General features: G+C 38.7%; 1 protein-coding gene across 1 annotated transcript in view; it reads right to left on the reverse strand.

Annotated features, from left to right (window-relative positions):
• Positions 1 to 674: 674 nt before the first annotated feature.
• IMPG1 (interphotoreceptor matrix proteoglycan 1) overlaps positions 675 to 15,122 on the reverse strand; it is a 129,692-nt gene continuing 115,244 nt past the window's right edge. Inside the window, exons 15-17 of the mRNA XM_055329616.1 lie at positions 11,676 to 11,871; positions 2,296 to 2,368; positions 675 to 752 (exon numbers count right to left, since the gene is read on the reverse strand). Of these exons, the coding sequence (XP_055185591.1) occupies positions 675 to 752; positions 2,296 to 2,368; positions 11,676 to 11,871 (347 nt within the window). The remainder of the gene's footprint in view (positions 753 to 2,295; positions 2,369 to 11,675; positions 11,872 to 15,122) is intronic.

Here is a 15,122-nt window from a genome sequence, read left to right on the forward strand (position 1 = left end):
CTTTTTTTTAAAAAAAAGAACAATTCAGAAATTATTGGCAATAAAATGATCTGTGCAAATACTAATTTCCAAAACTAGTGTGCCTGAAGAATTAAAGGGATGTGTGTGTGTGTGTGTGTGTGTGTGTGTGTGTGTGTTACAGACATTGAAGTGTGGAACAAATACACCCCCACCAGTATTTACATACTGGATACATTCATGATTCAGAGAGACCTGCGTCTCCTTGTACAAGTAGTCATCTTTTATGGACAATGTAACCCATGAAGTCAGCTTTGCTCCCTTCTGTATTGTTCAACCTCCCCCAAACAATAAGTAAGCTGCACTTGTAAATGATCTGTGAGCAGTATTTTAAGGGCAGCTGGAAGCAAACTTGGTTTGCTCTCACTTTGACTATGGGTCAGGAGTAGCTGAAATATGTTTTACTGATTGTGTTTTGGGTTTTGATAATAAGCATATTTTTCCGCAGAATGTGCTAGTCATCAAGTACACAATTCTTCTCTATTTGAAACATGGTGTGTATTGGTTCTCAAGGTTGACTCTATGCCTGGATTCCAATGACTGGTGAATATGCCTGCCTATATTTTCAGGACTTTAAGAGTGGATACAATTTTCCTTGAGAAAGCAAGCCATTTCTCTTGAGACAGATTAAATTACAATCTGTACATTTTTAATTTTTAATTTCCTTCCCCGTCTTGATAGTTAAATTCTTCATATCCTCTGGTCAGTAATTCAGAATTTCTTTTCCTGATTATCTGGAAGAGAAATAGTTTTAAGAGCTTAAGAAATGCCACCTGAGGTCAAATCTGTATTTCACTCCAGTGTCACTTCTGCTGGTGTTAGAAAGGATATGCATGCTGTTTAGGGTGTCCTCTTGGAAAGGTTTGGAGATGCCCTCCAACATATTCCTACCTTTATCATGTAGTAGCAATATATTCCATCTCTTTTTAAACCCATTTAGATTCTCAGGCTGAACCATCTCTTGAAGCAGAGGGGACAAACAGTTCATGACCAGTCACCACATTCCCAACCGTAGCCGACGTGATTATTCTATGCTGCTTCCTTGTTTGAAATGTGGTCCTTAATTTTACCTAGTAGTTTAGGATTTATTTGGTGTTTCCATCCTTCCGGACATTTTGTTAATATCAGATCTGATGTTTCATTGTCATTTTTTGGCTCTAAGACTGAATTTTTTCTGTCTTTCCAATTTCCTTTACTTCAGGAAATCAAAATAGCACACGTTATTCCCAGTGTGCACCTAGATAACATGAAATTGAGTCTTTGGTCTGGTTGCCTCAGTATCCTTGATTATATATTGATAGTAATAACTTGTTTCAGGTACAAGCTTTGATGCGTTCATTTCCACCCAACTCTAGATCTCAGGTAGAGTGGGCACTGGTTGATTATCACTCACTTTTACCATCAGAGGTGGTAAATTTTTTTGAAATTTTTAATTTTAGACTAAAAGTTGTTCAAGATATTTTCTCAAAAGTTATTTTTAAAAACTATCTAATTTAAACTGGTTATAGATAGGTTATTTCCCTTTGTAAGAAAATTATTTTAGCAAAATAAGTTGGATGAATAATTTGAAAGGGATACCTAGGACACTGGAAGGAACATTTATCTGAGGATGAACCTTTAGGAATTTTTCAATTTACTCACTGTTCACAAATCATGTTTGTCCTATAGATTTTTCTACATATTTTGCTTTAGCTCATTATTTGAAATCTAAAGAAGATACTTTATAAGAATATGCATAAAATTATTCAGTTCCAGGAATATAAATTATTATGAAAATTTCTACCTGTTGCAATGCAGTTGCTAAATTGCACATATGCTTTTATTAGAAAAAGTGAATAAAATACTTGGATCATTTCTGTTATTTTATTGTTTTGTTTATACACTTCAGTTTTTTTTCTTAAAGATTTACTTATTTATTCAGAGAGAGAGGGGCAGAGACACAGACAGAGGGAGAAGCAGGCTCCATTCAGGAAGCCCAACGTGGGACTCAATCCCAGGTCTCCAGGATCACGCCCTAGGCTGTAGGCAGCGCTAAACTGCTGCGCCACCAGGGCTGCCCTATACATCAGTCAATGCCAGCCTTGTCTCTATCTTCCTTGCACTAAGAAATGCATCCGCCTCTCACCCCCTGCTTACAATACTAAATTAAAAAGCTAGGTGAATAAATGGAAAGTGCTCTTACTTATCTCTATTTAAAACAAGAGTCAGACCTAGAAATATTTTAAATTTTCTTTAAAATTCAGTAATTAAAACCAACATATAAAAGTAGTATTTTACCTTGTTATTTTGCTGCTGTTGGAACTTTTTAACACGAGTTTTGTATGCTTGATTTCTAGAGTGACCTGGTGACCTACAAAAGAAAGCAAAAACATGGTATCCTATTTCCTGGGCTTATCAATATTAATAGCCACTCTAACCTTCTACTATTTTGGCTTTAAAATTACTATGACAATGAAAATGGATAGCCTGTTTTTTCAGGGGCCTTCCATTACAGCTAGAGAACTATGCCTTCTGCATCCGCTCCTGAGTTTTGCCTTCCAGTTGGCTTACTGTTTCTTAGGCAATGGTGTCAGAAGGATTGAGCAAAGCTCATGGGAAAGATGAGTGATAACTTCACCTTGCAAAAGTGGAGTTATTTTTTGCCGTATTTTTAAAGTCAAGCTGTGAGTCGTGGTTGCTGAAAAACAACTGTGCAAGGACATTTGTTCATACAATTTAAAAATAAAAGTTATTTTAAAATTTGACATTTATAATTCAAGACTTTTTAATATACATATTATATCATTTCTAATGATAGTGTATACACATTTTGCACCTTGCTTTTTCCCTCTTTCCGTTATAAAATGGACATAATATTGGGAATACTTTCTGTTCCCTTATCAGTAAACTGTTTTCTTTCTCTCGACATGCTGTCCATTATAATTCCAGGGAAAGCTGGAGAGAGGGTATCACTATAGGAAGGAAGGAAGAGCGTCTCCTGGAGGTGTAGTTGGAGAAGACTTCATTGTTCCCGTTTACCACCAGCTAAGGGAGCATTTTTAGCTCCCACTTACCCTGGCTGGGTAATTTGGAGGATCTGAAAATCCTAAAGCATGGGCTGGTGCCTGGGGTCAGACTAGATCACAGATGAGGAAACTAGGAGGATAGAAATTTTCCAAAGGGCCTGGTGAGGCAAGAAGAGCCCTCTGCCTCCAACCCCCATACATTTAGACACCATCTTGGAGAAAGGAAGGGAAGAGAAAGGATTTTGAGCCTGATTCTATATTCCAAGGGAACAGAGTTGCCTAAAGTGATTGCTTCAACCGTTAATCCGATGAAGTTTTAAAAATTGGATTGGATTATATTACTCTAACCCCTCCCTGCTTAGTTTCCTCCCACCCCCAACCCTTCCCTATCCAGTGGAGAAAGTGCTCAGAAGGGAGTCAGGAACTAAAGATAAAAAATGGATCCTTCTCCTGCCTGAGGTTTAGCAAGTTAGTAAATCTGGGATCATATTGTAGTTAAGACAAGTACTTTCTCATTAAAATCTCCTCATAGATGCCACTTTGCATCATCATTTCTTTTATCTGGCTCCTATGTTTGGAAATAATTTTCATTTCATAAAAAACATCATGGAGGACACATTAGACCTATTAAATTAAAGGACAGAGTGAAAATTTTTAGACTGAGGAGGAAAAGTCATAATTTACTCTATTAGATGTAGATTTGCATTTTCTGCATATGTATAATGATAATTGTAATTAATAAAAGTCAAACTCATTAAGCTAAAAAAGGGACCTCTGAAAATGAAAATTTTGTTTACTCTTGGAAGAATTTTTACCAAGTCCCTAATATAACCGAACCTATGTATATAGGACAATCAAAATTTAAGGAAATGAAAACTGTATAGGGTATACTTGTAAACACTGAACTGAGGAAAAGAATAGAAGGAAAACCAAAAAGTAAAAATTGAATGATGACTTGGCAGTAGAATGACAAAGAAAACAAACTGGAAATATTCATTGTGTATCAATGGACTCATCAGTAAGGCATTTGCCTTCGATATAGTTTTCCCATCTCTTTCTTCACTTTCAGGTGGAATGACAAAAACACAGCTCAGTTTACAAAGCTTTAGAGAATCCTGCTTTTGTTGTGACTTCAGTGTCGTCAGCTGATTTGTTTCTGAGTTTAGGGTTTTTTTTTTTTTTTGAAGATTTTATTTACTTATTCATGAGAGACACAGAGAGAGAGAGGCAGAGACACAGGCAGAGGGAGAAGCAGGCTCTATGCAGGGAGCCCAACGTGGGACTCGATCCTGGGACTCCAGGATCACGCCCTGAGCCAAAGGCAGAAGCTAAACCGCTGAGCCATTCAGGCATCCCATGAGCTTAGGTTTAAATGCCAGTACGGACTCTCAGTTTTTTCCTTCCAGGGCTGCCCTTTGATATCAAACAGCTCCAATAATGCTAGCAGCAGAGTAGTTTACCCTGAAGAGCACTATCTGATTTGTTCCTCATCTAAACCCATGAATGTATTCCCCATTATATAGGCAAGAAATTTGAATCTTAAAGTTGTTCTGGTTGCAACTATTTGGGGTATTGCTTGAATTTTAACTTGTTCTAACTCTAAAGCCTCCAGTCTTAATCACTGTCTTCATCGATGGTTGATAAGGTCTTAAACTGTTATCTGATCCTCACTTAAGTAAACTGTCAGAGACACATAAATGATGGCATCTTGAGGCAAAGGAGGAGGTGGCAGGGATTCAGGGGGCGGGGTCCTCAGCACCACCGTCCTTTGGTTGTTCCTCTGCCTAGAGTCTGTCTGAGGCAGCTCCTGGGGGCAAGGCATTTGTCCTCATGTGAAAGATCAGGGTTTAACATTGAGCAATTCTTGTCCTTTCTATGGTTAACTGGAATAGTCTCTAGTTGAGTGTATCTGTCATTCCACATATTTCCTATGCTCTTCCTTACATATTTGAATCATACAAAATTGTCAATATTTGATGATTGGTTACTGAAAAAATGATAATGCCATATCGTTGAATCTAATATACTTATAAGTACATAGTTTTAATATTAAATTATTATATAAACAGGATATATTATCCTGCAACTTACTTTCTCATTTAATTAAAATGTCTTATTTCTATGGCAGCTCCAGTAGAGCTATATTATTGCTTTTAACTGTTATGTTCCATAGTGACTAATATACCACACTATGTGTGACTTAACTATTTCTCCATAAATGAGATGTCCAGTCAAAGCATGATGCTGTGAACATTTTTGTAAATGTATCTTACTGCACAAATGCAACTATTTTTCTAGGAATAATTGTCTAAAAGTAGAGTATTTGAATCAAATTTAAAATTTTATCAATACTAACAAATATTTCTTGGAAAAAGGTTTTTCCAATTTACACATCCACCAGCAATGCTGGATAGAAGGAGAGATCACAACCAACACCAAAGAAATACAAACAGTTATAAGAACACATTATGAGCAACTGTATGCCAATAAATTAGGCAATCTGGAAGAAATGGATGCATTCCTAGAAACGTATAAACTACTAAAACTGAAACAGGAAGAAATAGAAAACCTGAACAGACTCATAACCAGCAAGTAAATTGAAGTAGCAATCAAAAATCTCCCAACAAACAAGAGTCCAGGGCTGGATGGCTTCCCAGAGGAATTCTACCAAGTATTTAAAGAAAAAGTAATACCTATTCTTCTGAAGCTGTTTCAAAAAATAGAAATGGAAAGAAAATTTCCAAACTCCTTGGAGGCCAGCATTACCTTGATCTCAAAAGCAGACAAAGACCCCACCACAAAGGAGAATTACAGACCAATATCCCAGATAAACATGGATGCAAAAACTCTCACCAAAATACTAACCCATAGGATCCAACAGTACATTAAAAGGATTATTCACCACGACCACGTGGGATTTATTCCTGAGCTGCAAGGCTGATTCAACATCCGCAAATCAATCAATGTGATACACTACATTAATAAAAGAAAGGACAAGAACCAAAGGATCCTCTCAACAGATGCAGAAAAAGCATTTAACAAGGGACAGCATCCTTTCTTGATTAAAACACTTCACAGTGTAAGGATAGAGAGAACATACCTCAATAGCATAAAAGCCATATATGGAAAGCCCACAGTGAATATCATTCTCAGTGGGGAAAAACTGAGAGCTTTTCCCCTAAGGTCAGGAACATGGCAGAGATGTCCACTATCATCACTGTTGTTGAACATAGTACTAGAAGTCCTAGCCTCAGCAATCATACGACTAAAGAAATAAAAGGCATCTGAATCAGCAAAGATGTCAAACTCTCAGTCCTCACAGATGACATGATACTCTACGTGGAAAGCCCAACAGACTCCACCTCAAAATTGCTAGAATTCATACAGGAATTCAGCAACGTGGCAGGATATAAAATCAGTGCACAGAAATCAGTTGCACTTCTATAAACTAATGAATGAGACAGAAGAAAGAGAAATTAAGGAGCCAATCTCATTTATAATTGCACCAAAACCCATCAGAGACCTAGGAATAAACCTCATCAAAAAGGCAAAGGATCTGTACTCAGAAAACTACAGAACGCTCATGAGAGAAACTGAAGAAAACACAAAGAAATGGAAAAACATTCCATGCTCATGGATTGGAAGAACAAATCTTGTTAATATGTCCATGCTACCTACAGCAATCTACACATTCAATGCAATCCCTATCAAAATGCCATCAACTTTTCTCACCGAGCTGGAACAGATAATCCTAAAATTTATATGGAACCAGAAAAGACTCCAAATAGCCAAAAGACTGTTGCAAAAGAAAATCCAAGCTGGTGGCATCACAATTCTGGACTTCAAGCTCTATTACAAAGTTGTAATCATCAAGACAGTATGGTGCTGGCACAAAAACAGACACACAGGTCAATGGAACAGAATAGTGAACCCAAAAATGGACCCTCAACTCTAAGGTCAAATAATCTTCAACAAAGCAAGAAAGAATATCCAGTGGAAAAAAGACAGTCTTTTCAACAAATGGTGTTGGGTAAATTAGACAGCCACATGCAGAAAAATGAAACTGGACCATTTCCTCAGACCATATGCAAAAATATACTCAAAATGGATGAAAAACCTAAATGTAAGACAGGAATCCATCAAAATCCTAGAGAAGAACACAAGCAGCAACCTTTGTGACCTTGGCTGCATCGACTTCTCACTAGACATGTCTCTAAAGGCAAGGGAAACAAAGGCAAAAATGAACTATTGAGAGTTCATCAAAATAAAAACCTTCTGCACAACAAAGGAAACAATCGACAAAAGGACAACTGACAGAATAGGAGAAGATATTTGCAAATGTCTTATCAGATAAAGGGCTAGTCTCCAAAATCTACAAAGAATTTATCAAACTCAACACCCAGAGAAAAAAATCCAATCAAGAAATGAGCAGAATTGGGGATCCCTGGGTGGCGCAGCAGTTTAGCGCCTGCCTTCAGCCCCGGGCGTGATCCTGGAGTCCCAGGATCGAGTCCCACATCAGGCTCCCCTGCATGGGACCTGCTTCTCCCTCTGCCTGTGTCTCTGCCTCTCTCTCTCTCTCTCTCTCTCTCTCTCTAATGAATAAATGAATAAAATCTTTTAAAAAAAAGAAATGAGGATAAGACATGAACAGACATTTCTCCAAAGAAGACATTCAAATGGCCAATAGACACATGAAAAAATGCTCCATATCACTCAGCATCAGGGAAATGTAAATCAAATCACACCAGTCAGAATGGCTAAAATTAACAAGTTGGGAAACAACAGATGGTGAGGATGTGGAGAAAGGAGAAACCCTTGTACATCGTGGGTCAGAATGCTGTGGCCACTCAGAAAGCAGTAGGGTGGTTTGAAGTTCCTCAAAAAGTTGAAAATAGAGCTACCTTACCACCCAGGAATTGCACTACTGGGTATTTACCCCAGAGATAAAATGTAGTGATATGAAGGGGCTCCTGCACCCCCATGTTTATAGCAGCAATGTCCACAGTATCCAAACAATGGAAAGAGCCTAGATCTCCACTGACAGATGAATGGGTTAAAAAGATGTGGTATACGTATACAATGGATATTACTCAGCCATCAAAAAGCAAAATCTTGCCATTTGCAGTGACATGGATGGAGCTAGAGGATAGAATGCTAAGCTAAATAAATCAATCAGAGAAAGACAATTATATGTTCTCACTCATATGTGGAATTTAAGAAACAAAACAGAGGATCATAGGGGAAGAAAGAAAAAATAAAACAAGACAACATCAGAGAGGGAGACAAACCATAAGAGACTCTTAATCATAGGAAACAAACTGAGGGTCGCTGGAGGGGGTGGAGTGCAGGATGGGGTAACTGGGTGATGGGCATTAAGGAGCACAGCTGATGTAATGAGCACTGGATATTATATAAGAATGATGAATCACTGAACTCTACCTCTGAAACCATACATTATATGTTAATTAACTGAACTTAAATTAAAAAAAAAAACAAAACTAGTTTTCTCTGATGTTATCCACACTGGATATTTTTGATATTTTTTTTTTACCAAACTCATGAATAACAAATGTTATCTCTTTATTGCTTTTGGATTTCCCTAATTATATTGAGACTGAGTACATCTTTTCCTATGTTTTCCTGGTCATCTGGATTTTTTCCATGAATTGTACTTCTGTATTCTTTGCCCATTTTAATATTAGCATGTTTGTCTTTTACTGATGTGTAGGAGCTCTTATTATTATGGCTGTTCAAACTTTATGATATAAGATAGGTTATAAATATTTTTCTCCCACCTTGTTAATATGTTAATTTTATTTATGGTGACTTTTTTCCTGGGGAAATCCTCTCACTGTCATCTGGATTGGTGTCTTAATTAGGGAAGTCATTTTTTAGTTGAGGATTATAGAAATGGTTTTAAAAATAGTTTTCCTCATACTTTCAAAGTTTTGATTTTAGGTTTCAATCTTTGATATGGAATTGATTTGTCTATAGTAAAAAACTAATTTTATTTTTTTCTAAATGGAAGCCAATTGTAGTCTAATCATTATTGACAAGTCCATGCTTTCCTTACTGATTTGAAAGGCTTGTTAAAATAAATTCTCTAAATATAAAGGTCTGTTTGGGGTTTATATATATTTGTTCTGTGTATTTATTGTCTGCCTTAGTGTTCTAAATATTTAATGTATTACTATTCTACAGAGCAACCTCTCCATCATTGTACTTCATTGTTCTTCAATGAAATGTTGTACATTCTCATTTTCAGAGGAAATTTAAAACCAGAATGTGAAATTCCATATTGAATGCTGTTGAGATTAACTTGGAGAACGTTGGCAACATTATCATAGCCCTCACTCACTTGAATGGATACTCTGTGCTTCATGTTCTTTGCAAAGATGCTTTTTAAACATAATTTCATATACCGCTTGCAGTAACCCAATAGATGGATTTTATTAGTCTCATTATTCAATGAGGGAATTGAGATTTTGAGAAGTAATTGGTCCAAGGTGACCTGATTAGTAAATTGCTAAGCCAAATTTTTAATAACAATTTGACTCCAGGATATTGCATCTGAACCACCATTGGGCTAAGTCACTGTCTTTAAAGTGTTAATATTTTAAAAGAACAGGGTAGGTCATTTTTTTTTCTGAAAAACATTATTTATTGGAAAGAAATATTAAAGGAAGTCTCCTTAATCCAGCAAGGACAAATACAGTTCCCCTATCCCCCAAAATATATCTCCCATCTGCTCACAAGTTCTCCCCCTGCCCCAATCTCTTGGGATTCCCTGGATTTGTCGATCTGAGGCCAGGGCCTCCATCTGCAATGGAGTCAGTTCCCAGAAGGCCCAGAGCAACATGAAATAGTGCTACCCTATACTTTATTATCAAGGGATAATGGCCAGAAAAACAACAAATTGGGGTGCTTTGCTTGACAGCTCATCTTAATGTCCAGTTCTTCAACAAAGCCTCATACAAGCCAGAAGGTAAGGTGTTCTTAGGTGAAATCAAGCTTCCATGATAAACCGGTTCACCGAAACTAGCAGATGATTCCAAGAAGTCTTTAAGGGATAATTATGCCAAGAGAGGAATCCATACAGTCAAGACATGGCTTTCTTAGGAAGATACAGCTATTTAATCTTAGGAAGGGCAGCTGCTCTTCTTTCTGTGTTCTGGAACAAGGCATGAATTAAGCTTTTACTTCATTGGAAGAGAATGCAGCTGCCAAGGGCCCCTTAGTTAACCGTACTGAGTTATCTAGTATTTGTGGCTTGTTGGAGGGGTAGTGTTAACTATTTAACACGGAATGGTGTGCTTTAACTTTTCTAGCGTGTTGTCTTCTCATTATTTTGGGGAGGGGGGGTCTCTGCTGGCACTAACCTGCTTACCTGTTGAATTAGCAGTTTGCTTGTGCTATAATCGTTTAAATTGTAGGTGCGACTTAGGGTAGGCTTTAAAGTGCTGGGTGGTGATTTGAGTTCAAACAATAAAAAATTGTATTTTTTCAAAAAAAAAAAAAAAGAATGGTATCTTTCTCTAGTTTCTTGTTGATTGAGTGAGTAGGCAGATGGTCATGAGCTCCCTGGTGGGAAATTAGAGGCTGTGCCCACTAGAATGAGTGAAAGGACAGTAAAATCAACCCAGGATGATCTACTAAAGATAAGGGTCTAAGGTGATCACCACTGAGGAAATGTTCAGGTGTGTGATTGGAAACTGTTGACCGGGAAAGGTGAGACGGGCTCACAATGAAGCTCTCTAAGGGCAGAGTGCACAGTATGGACTTTATCTGGGTGTCACAGGACTTCGAAAAGAATTAGGAGCTTTTGTGTTTCCTGATTGTTCATAACACCATCTACACCCTAAAATCTGGCTCATGAATAGAAGGCCAATTATATCTTGCCTCTTTTTCCCTCTTCTTAAGAGCTTCTCTTAACCTTTTCTGTTAGAAATAAAGGATTGATGAAACATATTATATCTATAGAATAGATTACTATGTAATCATTAAAAATGATGGTACAGAAAATATGTAATGACATGAGGGAATGTTCTATAAAAAAGCTGAGTATACAGAAGTCAGTCTGATTCCATTTTGCTTTAGAACATTCTATGTAAACTTTCTGTATAAATATGTACATCAAAAGATAATAACAGTTAATATGAATATCATATGATTTTCCTTTCTCATAATTATCTATATTTTCCAAATTTCTTTTAATGAGAGCTAAATTTACAAATAGGGAAAAAAACAAATATTACACACACACACACACACACACACACACTCCTCAACACCAATTAACGTAGTCGACCATATGGTATTATTTCTTAGAGCTGACACACATTCTTTTTTCTTCCCTTATTGGTGTTAATTAAACACTGTTGAAAGGTTTGGAACAGTGGTCTCGAAGTGTGGTCCCTGGGCCAGCAGCAGTAGCCTTCCCTGGGCCGTACCCAGACCTACTGCATCAAAAAAGAGCTTGGCAGGGCCCGGCCATGTGTTTTAATGAGTCCTCCTCTGAGAGATTTTGATGATCACTGGAGATCAAGAACCATGGGTTTAAAGGAATGTAGGCATTCATTCTGATGATAGGTTTATCAAAATCAAGAATAACAAATTTGGGGGTATATACAGTTACTGTGCTCGACCTACCTGCACGGAGCTCCCTTACGCTGGATGACCTCACATTCCTCTATGGGTGCACAGATGCCCGGGGCCGGGTGGTCCAGGTGCCCCTGGTCTTCATACCCTGGTCTGCAGCGACATTCTGCTTCCTTGGTCCACTCATTTTTTACACACTGGGCAAATTCGCCACAGGCCAGGAATTTGCAGGGATCTGCTTGATCAGCTGTAAGAGATGGGGCAGATTTTAATGAACTCATGGATGCCTGAGCAGTGGAATCGGTAGAAACCAAAAGTTAAGAGACCAAATATATTTACCATCACTCCGTTTTGGAGTGGGTTACACAATAGTGAGAACAGACTGGAGAGAAAAGTGAAATGCACATTTCTGTATCTTTGAGTTTATAAACATAGGTGATAACATATCTACTCTAAATATAATCATACACAAACTTGGCTGTGCAGTAGAATCAATGAGAGGCCTTGTTAAAACACAGATTCCTGGTCTCAGCCTCAGTTTCTGAGGCAAAGGGTTTGGGATGGGGACTGAGGGCCTGCATTTCTGAGGAGGTCCTAGATGATGCTGATACATTGAGAGAGCACATTTTGATAACTACCGTATGAGAGAATTAAGATTTTTTATTTGTTAGGGTTTTTTTTTTAGATTTTATTTATTTATTCATGAGAGGCAGATTGAGAGAGAGAGAGAGAGAGAGAGGCAGAGACACAGGCAGAGGGAGAAGCAGGCTCCATGCAGGGAGCCTGATGTGAGACTCGATTCCAGGTCTTCAGGATCAGGCCTTGGGCTGAAGGCAGGCACCAGACCGTTGAGTTACCCAGGGATCCCCAATTTGTTAGGTTTTTAAGGTGAGCATTATCTGCAGAGATGAGCCGTGAAAGTACATATTTAAGTTAGGTATACCTTATAAAGTAGTTAAGTAGTTAATGTGGGACAATTTCTTTTCTCTTAGTCCCTTGCTGATCTCCTGGGTCCTAATGTTCGAGATCTTTCCTTTGGGTTAATCATTTTTCCCCCTATTAAAGTTCAAATAGATATCTAGTCTCTGTTTTGGTTGTTTTTTAATATTTAATTAATTAATTAATTAATTATTCAGAGAGAGAGAGAGGCAGAGACACAGGCAGAGGGAGAAGCAGGCTCCATGCAGGGAGCCCGACGTGGGACTCGATCCCACGTCTCCAGGATCACACCCTGGGCTTCAGGCAGCGCTAAACTGCTGTGCCACTGGGGCTGCCCTGTTTTGATTGTTGTTATCGTCTTGACTGTTCTCTTACACTCTAAATTCTGTAGCATTGTCACAGATTTTTTGTAAAGTGGATTAGAAAATCAAGAGAATCTCAGAATATTTAGCTCTGGGAGGCCTGTGGCCCCTGCCAGCTTTCCCATTTTTATAGAGGTGAGCACATGGAGCTCTCAGACAGAGAAGTGAATGACCTGGGTACCCACATGCTGGTGGCAGAACCAGAACAGGCCTCTCAGTTCTCAGACCACTGCTCTTTCTGCCCTGAAAGGGTTTCCTTTTGAATCACAGCAGTCATTTATCCTTCAGATTATTCTTTCAATAAGAACCTATTATGTGCAAGGAGCTAGGGCACAGGTAGCCATGCGTAAAGCTGTTCTTCCAAGAAGCCTAGGGGTGGGTAAGAAATACATACAGATGTTTCTATGTGAAAAGCCCAGTACATTGTCTAGTATAAGAGCTCTAAAAGTGAGGTCTAAATATGAGCCATAAATATAAGTTAGGGAAGAGATCACTGCTTCAGTTATTTCAAGTGAGTTGCATTTGGACATGCAAAGACTATGAAAGGCATCCCAACTGGACCCAGCAGCCTGAACAGAGGCAGAGGTGGGAAAACAACAGATATGAGTCAGGGAAGTGTACTTTGGAGGCAGCAGACACTCATGGACAGGAAGGAAGGGAATGAAGACTAGAAAGATAAGGCCAAATTCTCATAAGTCTTGAATGCCATGCTAAGGAATTTGGACTCTCTAGTCAAATGGAAGCCGTGGAGGATTTCTGGGCAAGGGAAGGATATCATCAGAATTGTGCTTTAGAAGATATGTAAATAGAATCATCAGAATTAGGATGATTTTGAGTGATCATCTGGTCCCGTATTTCCCAAGTGGGAACATTGGCAGAACTCTAATTCAGCAGGACTTAATAGGTTTTATAATAAGAAGAGATTGGTGGCTAAATAACGAAAAAAATTTTTTTCTCCAAATCCGGGGTGAAATAAATGTAACAGGTTTCTTTCTCTTTCCCTCGTTTCTCTTTCTCCCTCTTCTCTCCAAAAACTCACCACCTTCTCTTTTTATTTTTGAATTTCCTAGGCTTGGGCACTGGGTGGCTCAGTGGTTGAGCATCTGACCTTCAGCTCAGGTGGTGATCCCTGGGTCCTGGGATTGAGTCCCGTATCCGGCTCCCCACTGGGAGCCTGCTTGTTATGTCTCTCTGCCTCTCTCTCTCTTTGACTCTCACAAATAAATAATAAAATCTTAAAAAAAATTTCTTAGGGTCATTAATAAGCTAAGGCCTATTGTGAATCTTCAAGTGGAGAACATAGTCAGCTGCTATGCCAAGTTCACTGCCCACAAATCTCTGTGTAGGGTCACACAGGGGGCCCGCAATATGGGGTGAGAATTTAGGTGAAGTTATATTTCTCTGCAGCTTGAGGATCCCTTATGGACAAGCAGGCCTGACTAAAGCGAACTTGCTTCTTCTGCTTGAAAGTTCCTAAAGCTGGCCATGTTATGGGATCCTTGTCACTGTCAAATTTACCCTGACAACCCAGGTGATTCATATCCAGGGCCTGGTATAATAAATAACAGCTGTCAGCAACTTTACACTCAAGACTTGTAGTCTTTTTTTTTTTTTAATTTTTTTAAATTTTTTATTTACTTATGATAGTCACAGAGAGAGAGAGGCAGAGACACAGGCAGAGGGAGTAGCAGGCTCCATGCACCAGGAGCCCGACGTGGGATCCGATCCCGGGTCTCCAGGACCGCGCCCTAGGCCAAATGCAGGCGCCAAACCGCTGCGCCACCCAGGGATCCCAAGACTTGTAGTCTTGATCATGGAAATCAGGGGGAGTAATTGGGAGGGTCATTTCCCTCTCTCCAGTGGGGAATGGTATTAACTAAGGAAGCTGATGGAATGCACAGATCCTACCCCTCTGAGGATTTACAGTAAATGTGTGATAACCAAATGAGTTTCATGTTAAAAAATAAAAAAAATTACTGTGTTACTATTATTTCCTTCGGCCCAGCCAGGCATTGTCTAGGCACCAGGAAAGCTGCACGGAACACAATAAAGCAACACTGGAGAAATAAGTGTATCCACATCTGGGAGCCCTGGATCAGACATATTTGAAGAACAAATGCACCTAGTTTATAGATAACTGGCTCTCCCCATGTTATTCATCCAGAATCTGTCTACAGAGAAGTAGGAGACTTCAAAT

This window comes from Nyctereutes procyonoides, unplaced genomic scaffold, assembly GCF_905146905.1.
Source record: "Nyctereutes procyonoides isolate TBG_1078 unplaced genomic scaffold, NYPRO_anot_genome, whole genome shotgun sequence".
Lineage (NCBI taxonomy): Eukaryota > Metazoa > Chordata > Mammalia > Carnivora > Canidae > Nyctereutes > Nyctereutes procyonoides.